The sequence below is a fragment of the Dicentrarchus labrax genome, unplaced genomic scaffold (assembly GCF_905237075.1).
Source record: "Dicentrarchus labrax unplaced genomic scaffold, dlabrax2021, whole genome shotgun sequence".
NCBI classification, from domain to species: Eukaryota; Metazoa; Chordata; class Actinopteri; family Moronidae; genus Dicentrarchus; species Dicentrarchus labrax.
Genome location: NW_026136703.1, coordinates 7,831,405 through 7,854,554, shown reverse-complemented (window position 1 = coordinate 7,854,554; position 23,150 = coordinate 7,831,405). Strand labels below are relative to the sequence as shown.

General features: G+C 38.2%; 1 protein-coding gene across 1 annotated transcript in view; it reads right to left on the bottom strand.

Annotated features, from left to right (window-relative positions):
* tpo (thyroid peroxidase) overlaps positions 1 to 19,427 on the bottom strand; it is a 30,821-nt gene extending 11,394 nt beyond the window's left edge. Inside the window, exons 1-7 of the mRNA XM_051391020.1 lie at positions 19,298 to 19,427; positions 17,749 to 17,833; positions 17,459 to 17,619; positions 16,985 to 17,114; positions 12,949 to 13,078; positions 11,849 to 12,049; positions 10,733 to 11,224 (exon numbers count right to left, since the gene is read on the bottom strand). Of these exons, the coding sequence (XP_051246980.1) occupies positions 10,733 to 11,224; positions 11,849 to 12,049; positions 12,949 to 13,078; positions 16,985 to 17,114; positions 17,459 to 17,619; positions 17,749 to 17,833; positions 19,298 to 19,388 (1,290 nt within the window). The 5' untranslated portion in view covers positions 19,389 to 19,427. The remainder of the gene's footprint in view (positions 1 to 10,732; positions 11,225 to 11,848; positions 12,050 to 12,948; positions 13,079 to 16,984; positions 17,115 to 17,458; positions 17,620 to 17,748; positions 17,834 to 19,297) is intronic.
* Positions 19,428 to 23,150: the final 3,723 nt, after the last annotated feature.

Genomic DNA, 23,150 nt, shown 5'->3' with positions numbered 1-23,150 from the left:
GAAATTAGCATGTTAAGGCTCAATATGTTTTGCAGCTCTAGACAGATTTTGGTTTTGGTTTTCTTGGCCAAAAATAGCTAGTGAAGGTTGCTGATCCCTATCCTAGACTAATGCAATTAAAAACAGTAAACCTGTAAAAAGGATATAGTATTATGTGTGTATTATGTATTTGTGACAGGTAAGCAGCATTCTGCATGAACTGAAGCCGAGCCAGAACATGTCAACTGTGACAAGAAAACACAGCTTAGACTGACTCAGTTCTGAGCAACAGACCTGGAGATAATCCTGGTCCCATTTGAGGAGCAGTCACCAGACTGCAGTGTCAGTCTTTCTCTTGTTGGGGGAACAGTCATCCATGCAGTGGTTGAAGGCACATAAGCACATTTACTCAAACACTGTACTTAGTCGATTACTGTTCTCAATTGTACAGTTAGTACATGTTGAAGTAGTTCTACTTAGCTTGAGTATTTTCAGTTTATGTCTTCTCCACAAAATTTCAGTTGGAAATAATGTACTTTTTACTCCAATATTTTACCTGACAACCATAGTTACTATAGTTAGTTTTTAGGTTTATAATTTACATTAAGAACTTGATGAGCATTTAATAACTATTGCATTGAATAAAGATTAAATTAAGAAGGCTTTTGGCTTGTGACCCCTCAAAAGTGTTGATGTCACATTTCTGATGACTTGTTAGCAGTTCCAGCAAAGAGTGATTTGCCCTGTGGCCACAGAGGTATGTTCTATATTTAAAAACAAAATAAAGAAAATGAAGTATCAAAGTGCCAATCAATAAAAAAAATAAATTATTTTTTTTTTCCTCACAACCGTCAGCTTTATCCTGTGAGCCTGACCCAGGGTCTGGGGCCCAACTAAGCAGGCAGTCCTTAAGTGTGGCCCAGGACACATTGTCCATATACTGCCAAACGAATGTGGTCACATGCGGCCCAGACCACCTCTGAATGTTGTCTGAGCAATCATATCTCTGTGCTTCCTTAATGTATCTTGGGCGCGTTCACACCTATACATACCGCCATCTTCATGTGATTGGATCACTCAAGACGCATGTTAATGCCAGGTATAAACAACGGAACGAGTAATGTAAACATTCCATCTGGTTTCTACTCATTTTAGCTACAATATAATAATCAACTTTAGACTTGCAGTGACTCTATAGGACTATGTGAGAACAAGCTGCCGAACAGCAAACCAAAGGGGCCATCCACCAATTGTATAAGAAGTGTGGGTATTTCTTAGGCAGGGAGGGTCTAATGTATCACACTAAGCAGTTGCAATATAGGAATTGTAAGATCCAGTGTTTTGGGTGTTGTGACAAATACAAAGGGCTAAAAGTCAGGATATGTCAACCTCTGCTGCTTCAATTTCAAGCCCGCCAACTTAATGGAAGTACAGTACTGAACTGCTGGACTGCCAAGAAAAGTCACATTATTCGTTTCACAGTGTTCTATATTTTCTAATTGTTTGTCTACTGAATTTACTTCTCTAACAGATTAGCTCATGAATACAAAGCTCTTCAGCAACCGCTCCAAACAGAATAGGTTATGGCCCTTTAACCTGTTCAAGCTTTTTTCTCCTATATCCTGACTACTTAAAAAACAAATAGAACATAATGCTATGGCCCCCCTACACTAGACACTGGATAAGCAAGAGATAAGATAAGATAAGATAAGAGTCTTAACAATTGCGCCCTACTATTGAGATGCAAGTCAGAATGAAACCAGATGTTTTTCATTTCCTGTTTCCTGCAAATAATAGGCTTTCACTGTGTATTGAAATGGCTTCTGACCTTTCTATTTGTCTTGTCTTGTTTCTTATTACAAGTGCATTTGGTGTCTGACATACACATACAGTAAAGTTGTGAAACTTTACTGTATTACTTTGTGTCTGACCCAGACAAATTCTGTAAACAGGAACACATCCACTGGCATACACCTCATAGCACCGGCCTTAAAACACTTTTAACAGTTATGTTTCATTTTCTGCCTAATTGTATGCTATCCTTTTTTTTGTTAGTAATTACTGCCATAGCACATTTTTTTAATTCATTAAAGTAGTGCTTTTACAGTGACTTGTCAAGAATAGTGCTGTATGAAAACAGCATACTACATTACATTCACCCTGTACAAGTTTGTTTGCTGGGAACAGCTGCCTGAGGATTTAAATGGGAGGCTTGGTGAGAGCTTTTGGGATTCAACCATATGGACTGACAAACCACAACAATGAGCTGAAAAGCTCAAAGTTAGATGCTTTTTCTCAGGTGGAGTGGATAACTAGCAAACTTTTCACATTATAGTCGGTCATTTCAACATTGATATTAAAGATACTTTAACACTATGTTAGGCATTAATTGATGACTTAAGCATCTAATATAGTGAACATCTAATACGTGAAATGCTGGTGATTTTGTATAGTGGCACGTGAATTTGCACAATCACCAGCCACAGAGGCGTAACAATGCGATTTGTGACATTCTACAATGCAGATTAAGTGGAATGCTGCTGCTTGTTTCACTCAGACACTTTAACAAGGAGACACAGGAAAACTATGTGGCGTTACTAAAACTCCTAGACCAGGGGTAGGCAACCTTGCTCTTTAGTCCCTCTGCAGTGGCTCCCTGAAGCTTTAATAACACATTTTCATTTTTAGTTACAGTTTTTGTAGACCTAAAGTAATGAACACGTCGGATTTGGTGACCTGCGAATGAGAGCCAGCTTACGGGTATAGGAGAAACTACAGTGGTCGGGAAACTTACAATAGGCCCTATGTACAGTCTGTGTTTGGTTTGTCTGTTCTGGGCTGCTGTAAAAATATGGCGATTCATCATGACAGACTCCATGGAAAGCAACCCACAGTGTCTATAGATACATTGATATTAAGATACTTTAACACTATGTTACATTAGACATTAAACTATGTCTTAAGCAGCAACAGTTTAAGCAAAACTGTTTCATCACTTGTAGATCCTTGGGCAAGTATAATTTATGAACAATTTTTTTGTGAAATTTAATCTATTACTGATCAACTAATCTCTCTACTAATTTAGTATCTCGACATGGTACACAGAAAGCACATAGATTATACTAGCTGTGCTGTCATTATAAATGGTGCTTTAGCTTATTGGACAGACCATGGAATGCCAAGTTAAACTATGCATGATGTTACTCCAAAGACATGCAGCTGATTTCATTGATAATTGACACTGTTCTACTAATGAGTAAAGTCAGATTTAATGTTGAGTTGGAATGGAATTTTGCACATTTTTGGCACATGGTTGCCTATATGTGCATTAAAGCTGAAATTATAATCAGTTATCATATTATCACTTCAGTTAAAGGGCAAAAAGTGCATCAGATGGCTGTAAAAATAACGCTGTAGGTCTTTAGATCAGTGGATCTTATAAATATTAAATGACAGTTGCGGTTCAGTCAATCTACTGTGAACCTTTCTTTGATTGTATTTCGCTTTCATTCATCTTTAGCACTTAATCCTGTAGCTCAGTCTGCCAAACCTTTATTTTTTGTCACAGGAAGTCACGTTGAGAATTTGCTGATGTGTATGATTAAGACATGTGACAGTGTAGCATGAGGTGTGTGTTTTGTTCCATATTTACTATTATTTATTAGAGTTAAAGAGGAACTACCCTGTCTATACTAATGATCCCTGTAAAATAAAGTTCTAGCTTTTTGTTATATTCTATAATATTCCATGAATTCATCTCAAGAAACAAAAACAGGGAGCTTAGTGCTTCTTTAATTCTTCATCTCAGCTTTTTTTTCTATGAAAAAGAAAATCGATAGCGTTACAGTCTGCCGGTTTGCAGGTTGGTCAGAGCAGATAGTGCCTCACATTTCACTCCACTTCCAGTACAGGGATTCTCCAAGCTGGTCATGGTTATTGCTACAGTATGTAAATCCTCTACCTGCCTTTTATACTTCATCCTCACAAATGATTTAAAGAACCGCTCCACATTAGACCCATCTCTTTTTAATATTGTAAATCTCTTTCCTCTGGCAGCGTCCCTTAGCCCCCACAAAAAAGCAGCTGTTAATCCACTGCTGTGGTCAAATGTTAGCCCTCAAAGTCTGAAAGATTACAGACTTATTTTTCCTCTGCTCAAAAATGCTTAGACATTTTACAGCCCAGCACCAGGGTCACTGGTCCCCTTCACTAGAAGCAATAAATCATTCCATTAAAACAATTTATTTTCATTATATTTCATATAGAATGTATGCACCCAACATTTCACTCACCATTAATAATACTCTCAGCCTACAGATAATGGAAAAAGTCAACCTTCCTCTCATTCATTGCTACCAACAGGCTGACAAATACAAAGAAGATAGCAACACCAACCAAACCTCACTTTTTACAATAAATGACAGACAATAGTAAGAGGACAGAAGAATATGTGCTAAATGGTATGAAGCGTGAGTGTTTTCTTTGCACAGAGACTGTTTATATAATGAAATATATTATGAATTGTTAGTCTTTGACACAGTGCCCGCCCTGCTATGAAAATCCTTATTTCATCCTATAGCAGAAATGTGTGTAGGCTTTGCACTGACCAAAGCAGACCCACATTAGCCACTCTCTGGTTCAAATGGATATTAGTGGAAGAGACCATTCAGAGACAAACAAAGAAAACCACAGAGGAAGTGGTTTCTGATTAGAAAAGGAATGAAAAGGAAAACAGGCCATGGTTTCAGTGTTGCCTAGCCTGTGGAAAGCAGCAACTTGTGCTCCATTTGTGCCTACACAGGATGCATTCAGATACAGTATTGAGTGCTACTTGCTTTTTGGTAGCCCTCAGAGCCACACATACACGACTTCATGCAGAAAAATATCCACTGGGTTTTTCTAGCCATATTCCAGCCTTTGTAGACAGCTATATTGATAAAAACAGAAACGTATTTGCTTGTGAGATGGAAGACTGAAATGGCTCCTGTGTAGACAAACCAACCGTAAGTGATACAATCCACTCTTATTAGAGAAACAAATCCCCAAAAAAGGCTTTAGCTTTTGAGATACGCCTACCCAAGGTAGAACAAAGCACAACCATGTTTTTCATAACTTTAATATGTCTAGTTTGAAATGGATGGTTGTATTAAAATATTTTATTTTAGTAAATTAAAAACACAAAAGATATGTACATATATATGTCTGTCATTATTAAAGCAAGGAGAGCAATAACCAAAGAATGCTATTTATATGTACCAAAGACTGTTATATGTTCATAAAAATAGGTTATTTGAATATTCACTGGACTATACACTAACAGGTAACCAGTACATCCAGCCAGGACATGACTTTGGAATGTAGGGAATTAAAACAAAAGGAATCTTCATGTTCTCCATTGGGAACTCTATTAGCTATTAGCTGAGCCGATTGTGGCAGATAGTAATAATAGTTTGGATATTACTGTGCTAATACTAACTAGCTAGACATTGGGACATATTATCACCTTTTAAGTTGATATGGTGAACATGCTAGCAAGTTGTTGTTAGAACCATTATCATTCACTGGTCGTCGTGTTTTGACAACTCTCATTTGGCTCAGTTTGTGGTCTCTACTAAGGTACTAAATTTTCAAATTGTCTCCACAACAGTCACCAGCTAGTTGCTAACTGTGTATGTCTGCTGTTCAGTGCTGGCCAAGTAGTGTACAGAGAGTCTGGGGGGCTTTTACTTTCAAAAAAAGCTGCTTGCTGAGGCCGAAAATGACACTGTGAGAGAAGTGAGACTGAACTAAAAGAAGTTAAGAAGCAGTCTGGAAAACCAATACAATGAGCTGAGGGGAGCTGCAGAATTGGATGATAGTTCTCTGTGGGCTTATCACTATGAGTGACACCTTTCACATACAAGTAACCATGCAACCCATTCTTAATATGAAAATATTGTTTACAGATGCTGTAAATAATGGGCTTGAAGGAATAGTTGCAAACTAAAGCATCACCACTGAGGTGATTTGCAAAAGATTCCTCTGAGAGTTTGCAATGACGGCAAAGCAGTGGATTCCACGGCTGGCTGACTCTTACAGACTGAAAGCAGCAGCTGTCAGGGTCAATGTTCTGAATCAATTAAATAAGTAGAATTTTTCCTATATACAAAACAAGCAGTTTCTCACTGTTTATCTTTATTGTGACTTGCTCAAGTCACATTTGTCATTCTTGTGTTACTAAGACTAGCCGTCACTCCACACTCACTATGGCCAGCATCTTTATCAGTGTCTGATCATCACACTGAAAACGTACAACATTATACTCCTGTACCATCCAGGCAACATCCAGTAGCAAAGTTCATTTTTGACGTTTGAAACAGTAATGAAACAATGTGATCACTGGATCTATTCAGTAGCAGCTCTGGAGCTTTTGATCACATCAAATGATCTTCCTCAGTAGATACCCACTTACTTTAAGTACTTCTGATCCATATTGGCTCAAACATAACAGCTTAGTCCACAGCAACTAAACAAATTGCATCTGGCGATGGAGTGATTTGACCGAAAGCTCCAGAACAGCTATTAAACTGATGTTAGATTTTTCTCTTGCTGTTTTCAGATGTACTGTTTGTACTGTGAAATGGTTCATCTTGTACTCATTTAATGGAGCATATAACGGATCAGTTTTGTTATTCAGCATTATTCACCCCAAATGGCCTAAATTAGATTAGATAACAGATGATAAATACTGATACAGAATCTCTTGAAAAAATGGCAGAAGTTAACTGAGACATACTGTAGATGCTGTTCTGAGTTAATGAGGCTAAAGCTAATGAGAACTGTCCTAATAGTTTTCCTTCGGAATATACACCGATCAGCCATAATATTATGACCACTGACAGGTGAAGTGAATAACACTGATTATCTGGTTATAATGGCACCAGTCAGTGGGTGGGATATATTAGGCAGCAACAACAACATTTTGTCCTCAAGGTTGATGTGTTAGTAGCAGGGAAAATGGACAGCGTGAGGATCTGAGCGACTTTGACAAGGGCCAAATTGTGATGGCTAGACGACTGGGTCAGAGCATCTCCAAAACTGCAGCTCTTGTGGGGTGTTCCCGTTCTGCAGTGGTCAGTACCTATCAAAAGTGGTGAACCGGAGACAGGGACATGGACGGCCAAGGCTCATTGATGCACGTGGGGAGCTAAAGGGTGGCCCTTGTGGTCCGATCCAACAGACAAGCTACTGTAGCTCAAACTGCTGCAAAAGTTGATGCTGGTTCTGATAGAAAGGTGTCACAGTATGTTGCGTATGGGGCTACGTAGCTGCAGACTAGTAAGGGTGCCCAGGTGGTCATAATGTTATCGCTGTTTTTTTAGATGCATGTACAAAAAAGGGGAAATAAAAAGGTATATAAAAAATCTATGACATTTCAAATGGTAATATACTGTTTTGAAAAGTAGATGAAAACCCAGCTTTATGAATTCAGTAGATGGCAGCACATAGATTTAAAGCTTTACTGTACTTCTAACGTTGCTGTGCCATTTACAGATACAGCAATATATGCAAGAATCCTTTTTTCATCTCTGAAAAAGCTCCAGTCAAGATTCATTTTTCTTTGCACTGTGAACACTTCACATGATTTGCCTCATAATAGAAAAAAAAAAAAATCTTGTTAACAACACATGAAAACAACACTCCTCCCTACATCTTTCATATCAGTCTGACCTTCTTTAATAACATGTAATTGCAACATGCTCACACTTCTAAGATCTGAAGATGGTACAATCACCACGCTCATAAATGCTAGATTAGTTTGTTCCCCCTCAGGGATCATTTGTGTTCCTCAATGGAAACGTTATAGCTGCGAATCACATTGGCCTTTATTTTTGTCATACACCTGTGTCTCCTGCCTTCACCAACAGTATCTACTGTACAGAAGCAGTAATTGTAATGGTGCATCAGTACAGTAAGATTGTGGGGTAACATTTTTTTAGAATCAGCATCAGTCTTAATCCACATTCAGGGATGTCCACATTGTAAAAGGCTGTTGCTCTAACCTGAAAAAAATTACCCAAACCCTACACCTAACCCTGCTGCCTACAGTATATGTTAGCCAGCTAGCCTGCTAGCTTAGATTAGTTTGTGCAAATGCGACAAGCTGTGCATTGTTTGAAGCATATGAAGAGATTTTTATTCACAGAACATCCCATTGGTTATGCAATTGGTCATTTTTTTATGGCTTTGGGCTATCCCATCTTTGTGTCCTGAGGAAGCATGCCTATCAAAAAGTAATAAACATAAGTAATAGGTTTAGATAATATGGCGATTTAATTTGGTCTAGCTTCAACATTTAGGGACTACTTGTATTTATGCAGCCAGAACAGCAAAAATAAAACAGTTCTTATTTTATTTTCTCAAGAGGGGCAGCTCAACCTAAGAGAGCTGTTTTTTTTTTTTTCTTGTGCACATCCTAGACCACATCCCTTTGAATTTGTCACAATTGTGCTATTATTGTTATTCTTAATCTTCTGATGTCAGTGGTTGCAGCAGGAAACTACTGTAGGCTGCCAGAGCTGGTTGCATTCACCCATCTCTAGAAACGTAGATACTGCATTCTCAATTTGCTGTGCATCTGTGCTGTCGCCATATTGGGGAGGTCAAGATCCGCCAGTTAACAATAACTCACTTCATTCTGAACCAGTTTTCATGAAAATTGGTTTGTTATAAATGTGACAATTTGAACCAGTTACTGGTTACTTGTAGGAACTGATTCAGTTATCAGCACTATGCTAAAAAACAGTCAAGAGTCACCGCTTGTAAAAATGCTGCAGTCATGTGCAGTGTTTGGATGGTTTGGATGCACTGCAAATCAAACCATCACTTTTGGCAAAATACAAAATGAAAACAATCTATCTATCTATCTATCTATCTATCTATCTATCTATCTATCTATCTATCTATCTATCTATCTATCTATCTATCTATCTATCTATCTATCTATCCATCCATCCATCCATCCATCTATCTATCTATCAAGCAAGGAATCTCTGTCTGTCTCTGTGTGTGTGTGTGGTGTATAAAGTATCAACACATGGTAGGCTACAAATTACTGTAGTCATGGATGTTGAGCTTATTTAAAAGGTATATTGTTTTGGCATAGAGCTGATTAGATTCACCCCAACTGAATTAATTACTACAATTAACCAGTATCATGTTCAGTTTTTCACATACATAACAAACCACATTTCATAAAAATCAGTTCAGAAATAAATTAGTTACAGTCATGTTTGTAGTAAAGTCTGAATCTTTCAGTATTGTTCAGTAGCAGATCTTGACCTCTGCAATATGGCGTCTGCGCAGATGTATAGCGGCGGCAGACAGCAGCGGCCAATAAGGTATATTGATGCTTCGATGGTTGCAGCAATATATAGAGCATGCCATCCCTAAGAATATGACTACATGGGAAGTAATATTTAGACCTAATTTGAAACCTCTGTGGGGTTTTGACAAAAATTAAGACATTTTTGGTATTACAGGTGTACATTTACAGGTAAAAGGTAAAATTAATTTATGTTTTTGGCAGGGGGGAAAAAACAATAAAGCAGTGGCTACTCTGTAAGGCAGAAAATATGACTGGTTATTTAGAATTACTAAACAGTATAAACAGTTCTAGCACTATTCACTGAACTGTTAAAATTAGAGCTGAAACAATTGGTTGATCAGTTGATTGACAGACAAATAATCAGCAACAAATCTGATAATCAATCAATCAATTCAGTTTCCAGTTTGTCAAACATGTATATTTGGGGTTTTCTATGGTAGCAAACCAAACACCTTCGAGTTTGGGATAGGTGGCCAGACAAAACATGTAATGGTAGGGAAGATTATAGGGAATACACTTACTTGCATTCTTGCCGGGAGAGTAAGTTGACAAAATCAATACCAATCATTTATGTAATTTGGAAACCTAGGGCTGGCATGCAGTTAGCTTACCTTAACATAAAGATTTTTTTTTAAACATTTTTATTCACCTATCAGAAAACACAACAATTTGTGGTTTTAAAGGGAGTTACATGATGGAACTATTTTTTAACTGGAGCCGTGACTTCAGGAAACCAGTGGAGACTCTTTTTACATTTTGGGTTTTGTATGGATTAAATAAACAAATTTGTCAAATTTAGAGGTTCTGATAGGTATTTTCTTTTTAAATTTATGAATTTCTAGATTTTTACTTCATAGAATGTTTTCTTACATTGTACAGACAAAACAATTTAATTGAGAAAATAACTGGCACATTAATGGATAATGACAAATAATAGATAGTTGCTGCGCTAGTTAAAATGCAACTTTCTGTGGTGTGCATTTTTTAGTTTGGCATCTCAGCACAGTGCAGTTTTATCCTAAAGATATTAAAGATCCAGTGTGTAAGATTTAGTGGCATCTATGTAGTTGCAGATTGCAACTCACTTCTTGTGAGGGAAAAACTACAGTGGCCATGAAACGCACGAAAAACGTTTCTCTGCAGTTTAACATGGCAGCCACCACTGAAGGAGACCCATCGCATCTGTAGTTAAAAATGGCTCATTCTAAGGTAACAAAAAGACAACAATTTAGTTTTTAAGGTGATTATACACTGATGAATACATACAGTATGTATGAATATTATGTTTAATTTCTGCCAATAGATCCTCCTTAATGTTACACACTGGACCTTTAACTGGGTTTTTATTTTGGCATACTGGAACAATTTTAGTAAATTGTCACATACCTGGTGCAGAGCTCCAATAATTTTGCGAGTTTCTTGGTATATTGTCTCTGGGCTCCAGTGACCATTAATGCAATTCAGTGCCTCTGCAATCCGATTGTGTTCCCTAAGCCAGAGTGTATGCAAACAGGTCAGGGGCAGACCCTCATTGACGCGACTGTCTCCAGCACTGAAACACTCCACTCTTTCCCCTTGTGGATCCTGGAGGCAAGCTGATGGCAGAGTGGCTACAAAAGGAAGGTATGGTCTTCCTTTGGGATCCTTGAATTGGTCATTGACTGCAAGTTTCCCATTAAGGCCAGAGAGGTCACGGAGGAAGAACTCCAGTTTTGGGGTGTGGCCATACACAAGCGAAGCATCCATGAATGATGTGATTGCATTCATCTGTTGTCGTTGCAGAGCTTGTCCAATGTCAGACCCACAACTGACGTAGCATGCTGGTACGGAGCGGTGAAAAGGCATGCAGCCTTGTGCATCAGAGGTAATATCACCCGTCTGTAGAGAAGACAATTTAAGTATTACAAGCTGCTTCAATAGCATCTTAAACTACTAATAATCAAATCAAATGTATTTGTTTTTGTGACTATGGAATTTCAAAAGACATTGTTTGACATTTTGGGAAATATGCTTACATGCTTTCTTGCCGGGTTAGATAAGAACATTTACTTCATTCAGCAACTGGTTAGCTTATCTTAGTTTAGAGATTAGAAACAGCGAGCCTGACTCCATCCAAAGGTAATAAAAATCACAGATCAGCTCACTTATTAACACGTTATATCTGGTTAGTTTAATCTGCACTGAAACCGAAGTGTAAAATCAACAATTTGTAGTTTTACAGAGGGATTATGTGCCTGACCATATCTTGGTCAAGAGCAAGACATTCCTGGAGTCTCCACTAGTCAGGAAGTCCAGGAAGTCAGTCTTTATGCTAATCTAAGTTCATGCTGGCTTCACCTTCACATTAAATGGACAGATATGAGAGTGGTATTGATCTCAAAAAGTAAACAAATAAGTGTACTTCCCAAAATCTGGAACTATTCCTTTAAAAAACAGGATTGTAGCAAGTATAATTCGCAACAGGTAAGCAAAACATAGTGTTGTGTTGTGCTTTTAGTTTACCTCAATGGGAAAGCATGGATGGATATTTTCACATGTAGTCAAACAGTCCACGCCAGTCCAAAAAGCAGCAGTGCCGGAGCTTTGGGGGGTAAAAGTTATGTCATGGTCAATGTACTGGCCCCACTCCACCAGCAGGTGAGAATAGGCATCATCTTCCTCTTTTGAAGAGCTCCTCAGTATTTTCTTGCTGACTTCCAGTGGCTGTTGACACAGTAGGGTTTGTTATTGGATGGCAGTGAGTACTGTGCAATTGCCCCCCCCCAGCCATCTCCGCCGTGATTTATCAGTCAGTGTGTTTATTATGTCATCATTAAGATAAATTAACACATCATCTGGGGAAGGCCTATCATGTCCCAGTCAGAGGTTATGATGGATGATAGCTTTCTTGTTTCTGTGAACTAGTTAATTCTTTTATTCATTAAATTATGTTATAAATAGATAAATGGCTTAAGCTCAACAAACGGGCTGTGATTTGTTCTGACAAACTTCTTTTCACGTCCTAATTTCCCTGGAAAAAAATGACTTTGGCAACTTATTGAAATGTGTTATGCAATGCATCAAGTATCCAAGATATTATTTACTTGACTTTTACTTTTTATAAGACATGGAATAGCTAGGATCAAAGATTATTAATGCTCTAAAACCCTTTATAACAAATTATAACTATATATTATATTATATATGGAGGTAAACTGCCGGCTGGATACAACTAATGCATATTTGAGTTTTTCCACTAAAGGATCTCACTTTGTGTAATGAGGGCATAAATTAAGATTGAAATTCAATGCAAATATCAGCAGTTTTATCTGCTATTTGAAAGAAATAATGTGCATCCACATGACTGGAAACCAACTTCTTTCAAGCTATGGAAATAGTGTATTTTAAAGCACAGGCCACAATATTCAAATGCAACTGTAATCTGTGTCATCTCGCACACACTTCTGCTGTTCCTAAATTGCTGTGGGCTTTATCTGCTGTAAAACAGGTTCGAAAAATAAATGGAAAGCAACATTAAGTTGGGTTTGCCGGGTGAGCTCGCTTCATTTCTAATTTCTCCACCAAGACTTTTGTGTCCGTCTGACCAGGATTTTGTAGATTACCGAGGGAAGTTGGAATCCATTATGGAGCCGTCCACGGTTCCAACCCTTGGGTTCTCTCTCTCCGTCTTCGTATTCAGCTGGAAGCCATCTGACCAAAGGAGTATTGGCTGCTCCCCAGAGAGGATTTTGCCTGACAAAAAGAATCATGAAGCATGTCCAAAAATACTGCAATGCAAAACAGTATATGCCATTACTGAATGCATCATCACTCATTTTCCTCAAAGAGGTTAGAATACAATTTCTTTTCCCCCCCAATGTATAGCTAATTGAGGGGTTTGCTAAATATTTTGATACTGTCTATTATTGACTGGTACAATAGTGATTCAGGGTCAGTTTATGGACATGAGTATGTGCTGCTATGAACATAAGATTCTTAAGGTCCTTCATCCTTGGGAAAAATGCTGGAATAGGTGGAATATGCTGCACGGTGACTGATGTGGGTATTTTTCCATCAGCCATTGTTGTTGCTTCTGGTTGACAAAGAAGAAGCTAAAGTCTACATTAAAAGAGAATTCAACCAATTTACCATCGCACACATAACTCTGTCAGACCCACGATGAATCATTAAAAATTGATGCAGCCATACCACAGATATTGTGATTTTTTTTTTTTAACGCACTCTTCTGTCTTGTCAAAACCTGGTACATGAGCAGTGCTTTGGTGCCGTACAGGAATTGTGGGAAGGATGCTCAAGTGAGTGGTGGATGTAGAAAGTGCAGGACTTTGACACATTGACATTCCACCGTGTTGTGTTAGGTTTAGGTAACAAAAGCACTTTGGTTTAGACTACAGAAAATATGCTTCAAGTCATCGTGGACTTTTTCAGTATTAAAATAAAATTGTGAAATTTCCCCAACCGTAACCTGTAGTAGCTTAGAATGAATATTACAGGGAAACAAATGATACATTTAATTAACTTTCATATCAACAGTTTGACATGCCAGGTTAATTAGCAATGTTTCCTAAATGTGTAGATTACAAACATTATCCTGGCTGCATTAATGTATTTGCTGTTGCAAATGTAATTTCTAGGAGATGGGGGAGCCTACTGTATAGGAACTATTTCACCCAGTTCATAACTGCTAATTCCAAAATGTAATAATTCATTAAAATACTGTAGAACTTTTATTTTCAATTTTCCAAATTATTTCATTTAAAAATCAAAGTTTTACTCTGACCTGAATGGAACTGAGCCTTAATTAGTATCATTGGTAACACCTGTATTTACCCTATTATTTCATGTCAAAATGGCTGCTATGTAAAAGGTTTATTCCCAGTCTCCTGTTCCCATCACTCATCAGCACACCTGTTTCCCATTTCCTCATTAGCTCCCCTGCATATATACCAGCTCTCTTTCCTCAGTCATTTGCCAGATTGTCTAATGTTCTCGCTCTCCGCCTGCTTTGTTTGCCCTTGCTGATTACCTGTTGCCAAAGTCTGCCTTGAACTTCTTACCAAGTAAATGATTGATTGCTTTCAACTATTCTGCTTCTAAGTCCGTCTGTGTGTAGGGAACCGTTACTGCATAATTTTTGGCCAGCTTGAAATTAAAAAGAAGCTCCATTACAACTCCACTGATATTGAATTTCAAAGTAACCTCTTACTATAATAAAAATGCAGCTGAATTTGAAATAGACTTTTTCAATTTGACAGAATCGGCTACCAACATTGAAAAATGTAAAAAGTGAAAATGTGCTTTTGCATTTTAGACGGGAAGGCGGCATGGAGGTGCAGTGGGGGTTGGGATTACTGAAATGGAGAGAAATGCCTCTGAACCTCATCTCACTTTTGTTTAATTTGTCTGAATTTGAATTTTGTTCACCAATGCTTGTATTGACTTTACATAGTTTACTTTGGATCTAGTCCCAGAAAAGATATGGGCCCCATTTTCCAGCCCACCTCACCAGAAAAACGGCAGTATAGGTTGCTTGTGGAAGCGGATTATTACGACCCATATTTACATTTATTGTTAGGTGGGACCTCTAGTGCCTGTAGTAATTATGACTGGAGTAAAGGAGGACAAAAGGTCAGGTGACAAAGTATAAAGAGCAACAAAGTCCACATTAGGAGGAGGTTGGGGTGGGATAAATGGGTCAAACAAACAAGGGACTTTCATCTAGCAGATTTAATTTTTGGTGCCCATAACAAAGCACATGGACAGATGGGAGAAGAGGCGCAGACAGATGAGAGGTTCACTGACTACATTTACAGGCACAAAATATTGTGTTTTATCCAGCTCACTACTTCAGGCTGTGACTCTAAGTACACATGCTGTAGGACTTAGTAAGACGTTACCAGGGAAACGGAGTTATGGCTTGTACAACTTTAGAATTTAATTGCAAAATGCATATGTTTTGGGAAAATCTTTTCTTTGGCAAGTTATCCTGGTATAAGTGAAATAATGCCCTTTGAGGTGTCTTCGTTGTGGTTTCGTGAGAACACAGTTTCCCTCGCTCAATAATTTAGCCACCTTCTTAAATAAGTCAGCATTGGGATATTTACGTATGTCCAAAAATTTTTTGATATGAAAGGCAGGTAACAAGTCTCAAATAACAGATTTACAGTAGAGCCAGAAAGCAAAGGCATTAAGCAAGTTTTAGAATCCTGCAGAGAGTTGGGAGTGGAAATGAACCTGTATATGTAATTATGGGCTGATTAGGGAAAGTGGAGAGCAAGTGAGTGAGCGGGGAAGGTCAGGTGACTGGGACTGGAGAGAAAGGGGTTATTGCAGGGCAGGAGGGAGTGGCTGGATGCGGGAGTGATGTGACTGGGACAGGAGGAAAAGTCAGAGGGCATCTGGTGGACAGCAAGAGAATGGCAATGATTGGGTTTGAGGTGGTGGGCATGTAGCTGGAGGGAAGGACAGAGAGGCAGAATGTGACAGTAACTTTGGTAAATAAGTCTGCATGTATCTACAGTTGTGGTCAAAAGTTTACATACACTTGTAAAGAACATAATGTCATGGCCATCTTGAGTTTCCAATAATTTCTACAACTCTTATTTTTCTGTGATAGAGTGATTGGAACACATACTACTTTGTCATAAAAAACATTCATGAAGTTTGGTTCTTTTATGAATTTATTATGGGTCTACTGAAAATGTGACCAAATCTGCTGGGTCAAAAATATACATAAAGCAACATGAATTATCAGTTTTGGTTATGTAGAAAGTTGTGTCAATTAAATAAGCTTCATGGCATGGCCTCTTAACAACTTGTGAGTGATTATGATTGACTACAGCTGGTGACTTCACTGAGCCAATTTAAATAGGGCTCATTTGATACACAACTGAATAAATTAATATGGGTAATTCTTATTCTGTTGTCCACAGCTTCTTTATATAGCTTCTCCTTTTTAAATCATTAAATCTCTGCAGCTATCTTAAGCCAGAAGTGTGAGTAAAGTGCCAATGTGTTTACCTTCATTAAATCACTTGCAAATTACACCAGGCTGCTACAAAATAACCCCACACACCTCTACACAGATCAGACGGGCCTGTTTTAACTTGTTGTTCTTAGTAGTTTTATTATTAGTCATTACAGCAACCCATAAATCCTGTGCGTCACAGCCTCCTTTCCAATTTTCTTTTAAGCAAATGTTTTATTCTTCAAATGCATCATGATATAATTTGCTGTTGTATGTAAACATACAGAGTTGGGGAAAAATAAGCATACATATATGGAAGTTCGTAAGTTGCAATTTTAAATTGGAATATTTAAATTTTTATTTGCCGTGTATATGCAAATTATATGACACAATCATGATGTGACGTACAGTAGAAATAAAACTGACTGTGTGAATGTGTCTGTCTGACTACAATTTATGTTCCCCCTCATTCAGTCATTTTGCACTTTGCTGCACATAGGAGTCTGTGCACTCTAGACTTACTGCTTTGTGCCTTTTCTTATGCATGCACAAATAAAATAGGGCCCTATGGCTGCATTATTGGTTCTTCTACTGTAGACAATATATTTTACTTCATAACAATAAGGTCCTGGTCATTTGACTTATCAAAAATCAGAAAGTCAGTTAGCTACCTGTTATTGCAGAGGCCAGTTATGGAGCGATACTTGTCAAGATGATTTTGCTGACAGATTGCTGGATGTGTTGCGGGAAGACATTGAGACAGCTCTGCAATCAGCTCCACGTCCTCCCATGAAAGCAATTCTAGCATAGTGACACAGTAAAGACAAATTACAGAAATGAAATGGAATTTCATTTTGCCACCCTTTTAAGAGCATATGATATCTGAAAGGATACACACTATAATTGCAAATGTCCCTCTTTTGTGTTTTTACATTTTCTTTATGAGGACTTTAGTGATCTATAGCCATGGTTTAAATTATCCAGTGTTTTGGTATAATATTAAAATGGTAAGAATAGTTGCAGTGGACCAATTAGAAATTTTGGTTGTGTTAGAGTTGTTTTGTCTCCATGATTTCCAACTGCCTCTAAAGTGTTTTTTTTTCAAGGTGAGTTCCTCTGGATTTAATGAAAGAAAGCAATTCTACCTGGTGCCGTGACATCTCTTTTATGTCTCTGTCTTGCTCTGTTCTTTAGGACCTGCAGAGTTGTTTGAAAAACCTCTGCAGCTCGAGAAGTCTCCAGGGTCTCAGGCTCGGTTTGCCGAAGGAATGTAAACACATGCATGGAAGACGAGGGTGTGCTTCGTCTGGGCACAGAAATTGACACACAAAATGAACGTTTTTTTCTTTTCTTTTTTTCTGCCCTTTCTTGGACAGGTATTGTTTCAGTTAAAACTCAGGCAGACAATTTGACAACTCATGCAATAGTTCATTACCGTTGTCTGGAGAGAAGTGAGGCTTCTTGTACAATTTGAAGGCTTTCTTGATATGAGGAGATAAGCAGTTCTCTGACGCATGTGGCTGAAAGTATACAGTGTTATAACATAACGACAGGTAAATCAGTTAAATTGACATTACACACTCTCAACCTGTAACTAATATTATTTTACATTAATACAAGCTAAAATACAATGCATTGTTATACACTGATTAGCCATAACATTATGACCACCAGGGCAACAGAGTGCTCTGCACTGTGTGTTCTGACACCTTTCTATCAGAACCAGCATTAACTTTTTCAGCAGTTTGAGCTACAGTAGCTTGTCTGTTAGATCCGACCACACGGGCCACCCTTCACTCCCCTCATGCATCCGTGAGCCTTGGCCACCCATGACCCCGTCTCCAGTTCACTGCTTTTCCTTCCTTGGACCACTTTTGATAGGTACTGACCACTGCAGACTGGGAACACCCCACAAGAGCTGCAGTTTTGGAGATGCTCTGACCCAGTCTTCTAGCCATCACAATTTGGCCCTTGTCAAAGTCGCTCAAATCCTCACACTGCCCATTTTTCCTGCTTCTAACACATCAACTTTGAGGACAAAATGTTCATTTGCTGCCTAATATATCGGTGCTCATATTGTTATGGCTGAACAGTGTATATTAAAGCAATCAATTACCACATGTCTGTGTGGTTAGCAGTTCCACCAAAGAGTGATTTCCACTCTAAACTTCTTACATGGTTTTAAAATACAAAAAAAAAAACCCTTGCCGTGTATATAAAGTAGTTAAAACAAGCTCCACCTTGACCAGACACAACAGTTAAAACCTACTTACGCAATAATGCAAAAGTAATAATAATCTTATGTCAAAGACACTCACAGGCAAAATTAGTACATTTTGCTGATAATTCTGATGTGTTTTTATACAAGTAGTGTTTTGACTTTAGAACTCTTATAATAGGGTACTTAAGTACAGGATTGATGGCTATATATTAGACCATACTGACAGTCAGAACCTTTGTTTCTGTACACCTTACAAGTGCTACATGTAGCATTTTAAATGTCAGTAAAGAATGTTTATGTATTTGAAGCATCCTTACTTTCAATTCACAACACCAAGAGCAGGAGCTTCCCCAGCCTTATATGCAGCATGTTTACTTGCATCACTGTGTCAGATTTGGCAGTAAAACTACTGACTTGCTTTAAAGCAAAACAGAAATGAGAACAAGAGAACTATGCTGTCTTCACCACTAATGTGTTTTTTTTTTTTTAGATATGTTGAGAAAAAAATTAAACGAAACACAAGAATTTTGACTTTGCTGCAGACATTTCCATGGTTATATCTCCTTTCTCAAATTCCTCAACAGATGCAAGTGAAAATTAACCAAACATGGTTTAAAAATGGATTTGCTTTTAAACTATATTAGCTATTGGTTTGTATTACAATCAATCCTTCCAATTCTTATACTTCAACTAGATTATCAAGCATTTCAGAATGTTGAAAATAGATTTCAGCAAAAGCATTAATATTAGAAGATTTACTTACAGTTTAAATGTCTGGCTTCATCTGTTAAAAAACTGGGAAGAATAATGCAGAGCAGCATTACAAGGAAAATGTCATTAAAATAACAGGCCATTTTTGCAGGGTGTTTATAATAGAAGAGTCATAGATTCAAATTAAGAACAAAGACTGGTCTCACAAGACTTGTGTGCACTTTCAGACCTGTTCTTATATACTCAGATAAAGCAGGAAGCCCGTTGAGAAGGTCAAGTGAACCAGCCCACACTAGAGTAACTCAGAGATTCAGTGTTTCTCTCTTCGGTTGACTAGTTTTCCTTCCATCATAATAGCCACTTGGATACTTTCGTACGTCCTTAACTCTAACAATCCAAGAGAAAAATACTAACACTAACTAGTGCCAATTATGACTTTGGTCTATACATTAACAGAGGAGATTAATTAAAGCAGATTATAAAACACAGTGTCTAAAATACAAAAGCAGCTTCAGTGTCTTCTCGAGCTCTGCTTTCCATCAAAGGTCAACATTGTCTAGACGGCTTGCTATTATTGTTCACCAACATTTGAATTTGATGCAAAATATTTGGGCAGATTTGCCTCACCATGCAAATAACTAATAATAATCATAATAATAATAATAATGTACGGCGACCCCTGGATCAATCTAAGTGTACCATGAACCGGTCGATGGTCCCATTGTAAAGTTATGCTTGTTATACGCAACTGTTAAAGAGGCTATTATATGCATATAACCTTTAGCCCTGTTTCTATCTACACTCTATATCCAAGTAAACAGTGGGATGTTGAGACTTCACAAAGAAGCCAAGGACCTCCATCATCTCACCACACTGTCTGTTTACTGTCCCAGAACTTAGGAATGTGTAACTGTGTTAGAGTGACGCTCAAACAGGGATAAAACCATACTGCTTCTGCCAATCGAGGCTCTTCGGACTTTCACATACAAGTGTGTGTGACGGTGGCATTGAGACCATTCATGGATGACTTGAATAAAACCTTACAGAAAGACAAGATCATACTTTGTATGCTTTATCAAACAAATTGGAAGCTGAGAAAGCTTTTTTTGACTTAAAGCTAGCTCTTCAGACTCCTCTGACATAGGCCTACCAGACTGTAACAAGACATTCACACAGACTGTTGACAAACAGGGGTTAGTTGACCTCAGTACTAATCCAGGACCATGGGGACGACAAAGACAAAGAGAAAAGGCTGTGATAGCATTACGTGACATTGTTGATTACACTTGAAGTGTCAATTTTTCAACAGCAATGTAATAAGATACTATCACCAAAGTTAAAATATTACATTTTTATTAACTTTGCTACTTTTCTCCAAACTCCAGGTGATGGAAAGCTGCATGAACGGGTTGTAACCCAAACAAATTGCTATCTGAAAATGTAAAAAAAACACTAACAACCTTGATTCTATCTCACAGGGCAATGCTAGTGCTGACGTAGCTGCGAAGGCCGCAGCTGAACAATGTATTGCTTTGACTAACTCGCAATTAACACCTTTTTAATTTGCAGGAATTGCAGGGAACAGAGCAACTCCAGAGAAGAAGGCTTTCATTTACTTACAAAGTGTGGCAAGTGCCATTTACCAAAATATGTATTTCCATACTATCATAGGTTGACACATGGGAAGGTCCAAGTGTCAAAAGGGGTTATGGTGAGGGAAATACAGAAATATAGTTTCACAAAGGTTCTGTAATTTCTCCCATAGATTTTGCCAAAGTTGTGTTATTTGTGTATGTCTAACAAACTGATTTCATTGAACTAACACCTAGTGAGGGAAAGAAATATTGTCTCATCATTGTTATGTTTTTAAGATTAACAGCAGTTGCAAAGGCGCTAAATCAAAGAAAACATTTTAAATCAAGGGATAATCTTTCATAAGTTCAGCACTGAAAAGTGTATGCATGAGACAACATCGTGCCTAACAAAAAAGATAAAATGGTACATTAGAAAACAAATTTGCAAAATGTTGTGTAGGAACAGGTTTGATGTGGACAAAAAGCACTACTAATTGTTTTAATGCACACAAGGGCCAGAGTAAGGAACAGAAGTGGTGTCAGCCCATTGAAATCCTATTTGGGAGACCACTAAACACTGGGATTGGTCCTGTTTAAAAGTAAACTCCCTGACACCGGTCAATGGGAAGATGAAATGCTGTGTTATTGTGCAAACATGTCCCCTGTGCTTATATCCGCAAGCAGGTGAAAGAAGCCATACCAAAAGCTGCAGAGGAAAACTATACGACCAACACCAGGCGATGGGATTGTGATCAAGTTACTCCTCACAATGGAAACAGCAGTAAAAGTCCCTGGGAGAGCAACTTGGATCCATAGCAGCCACTGCAGACTCCCAGAACCGAGATCAACATCAAGCGGGCATTAAAATCGGAAAGCCAAATAATAGGGCAAAAAGGGAGGTGCTACCAGCATCCCTGTTAGTCCAACCAAACCTGAGGCAGCGTGTCTGGGTAGACAGCTGCATCAAGCATTAAAATGCTCAAAGGGAGGAATGTAATGGCAATTTTTAAGAACCTATACAACCCTTTGACCTGGTCATTGTTAAATGATATGCAACTGTTAAAGAGGCTATTATATGCATATAACCTTCAGCCCTGTTTCTATCTACACTCTATGTCCAAGTAAACAGTGGGATGTTGAGACTTCACAAAGAAGCCAAGGACCTCCATCATCTCACCACACTGTCTGTTTACTGTCCCAGAACTTAGGAATGTGTAACTGTGTTAGAGTGACGCTCAAACAGGGATAAAACCATACTGCTTCTGCCAATCAAGGCTCTTTCGGACTTTCACATATGAGACTGTGTGACGGTTGCGTTGAGACCATTCATGGATGACTTGAATAAAACCTTACAGAAAGACAAGATCCTACTTTGTTAAAAGGGTTCCAGTAGCATGGTACTGTGGTGGCAATTTGTTTAATAAAGCATACAGTCACACCGTTAATTAAATTAATTAAAAATCTAACATGCAGTCAAAAAATTGTACCCCAGTATAACTGTGGTCTTTGCCTAAACTTCACTTTGAAAATTAGACTTATGAGTGTTACCATTTATTGGAGAGAACTTGTCACAATCTTTCCATTGGACTTTGCATTGCAGTCTTTTAGTGGGCTCACGGGTCCTGCTTCCTTCACCATGCCTCCATCCTCCCAAACCTATTTTATAAAGTTTTAGATGCAGACTGTAGAGATTACTAACAGTGAGAAAGGCAGAGGCCAGTGTCCTGGAGTTGCCCTGGAAACTTCTCCTCATCACAAATACTTCAGTTAGCATTCAGGGTCCAACGGCGCCAGTGGAGTCAACTGTGAGAGTCACGGCCCATTGATAGTTGAGCAGTGTACTTGAAATTCATGCTTGACATGGTACTGATGCAACTTCATGATGCTGTCTGTGTGGCAGCAGCCGGCACTGACTTCAGCAGCGGGCCAAAGATCATCTCAGTTGCACTCTTGTTGTCACGGTGCCTGTTTTAGCTTCAACGCAAAACTGTTTCAGTCAAAACTTCTCAACAAATGAACTTCAGAGTTTGTAAAGAATGAAGTAAGTGACATCCAAAGAAAAACTTATGGCATATATCTGAATTTTTTTTTTTTCTCAATGTGGTATCAGGCAGACCATTATGAAATACTAATAGTTTGCCTGATTATTGTTCCACATACAGAATAGACAAAATAACTGACACCTGTGCGATATAGTACAATCCAATGTAGTTTTTCAGTTGTTCATCCCACTATGCTAATTTCTGCCACTGAAGGCTGTTGTGTTGTCATTTTAAATATCCCATTAAATGTCCATAAGTCAGTTTAGGTGACAGTCTCTCTCTGACTGCT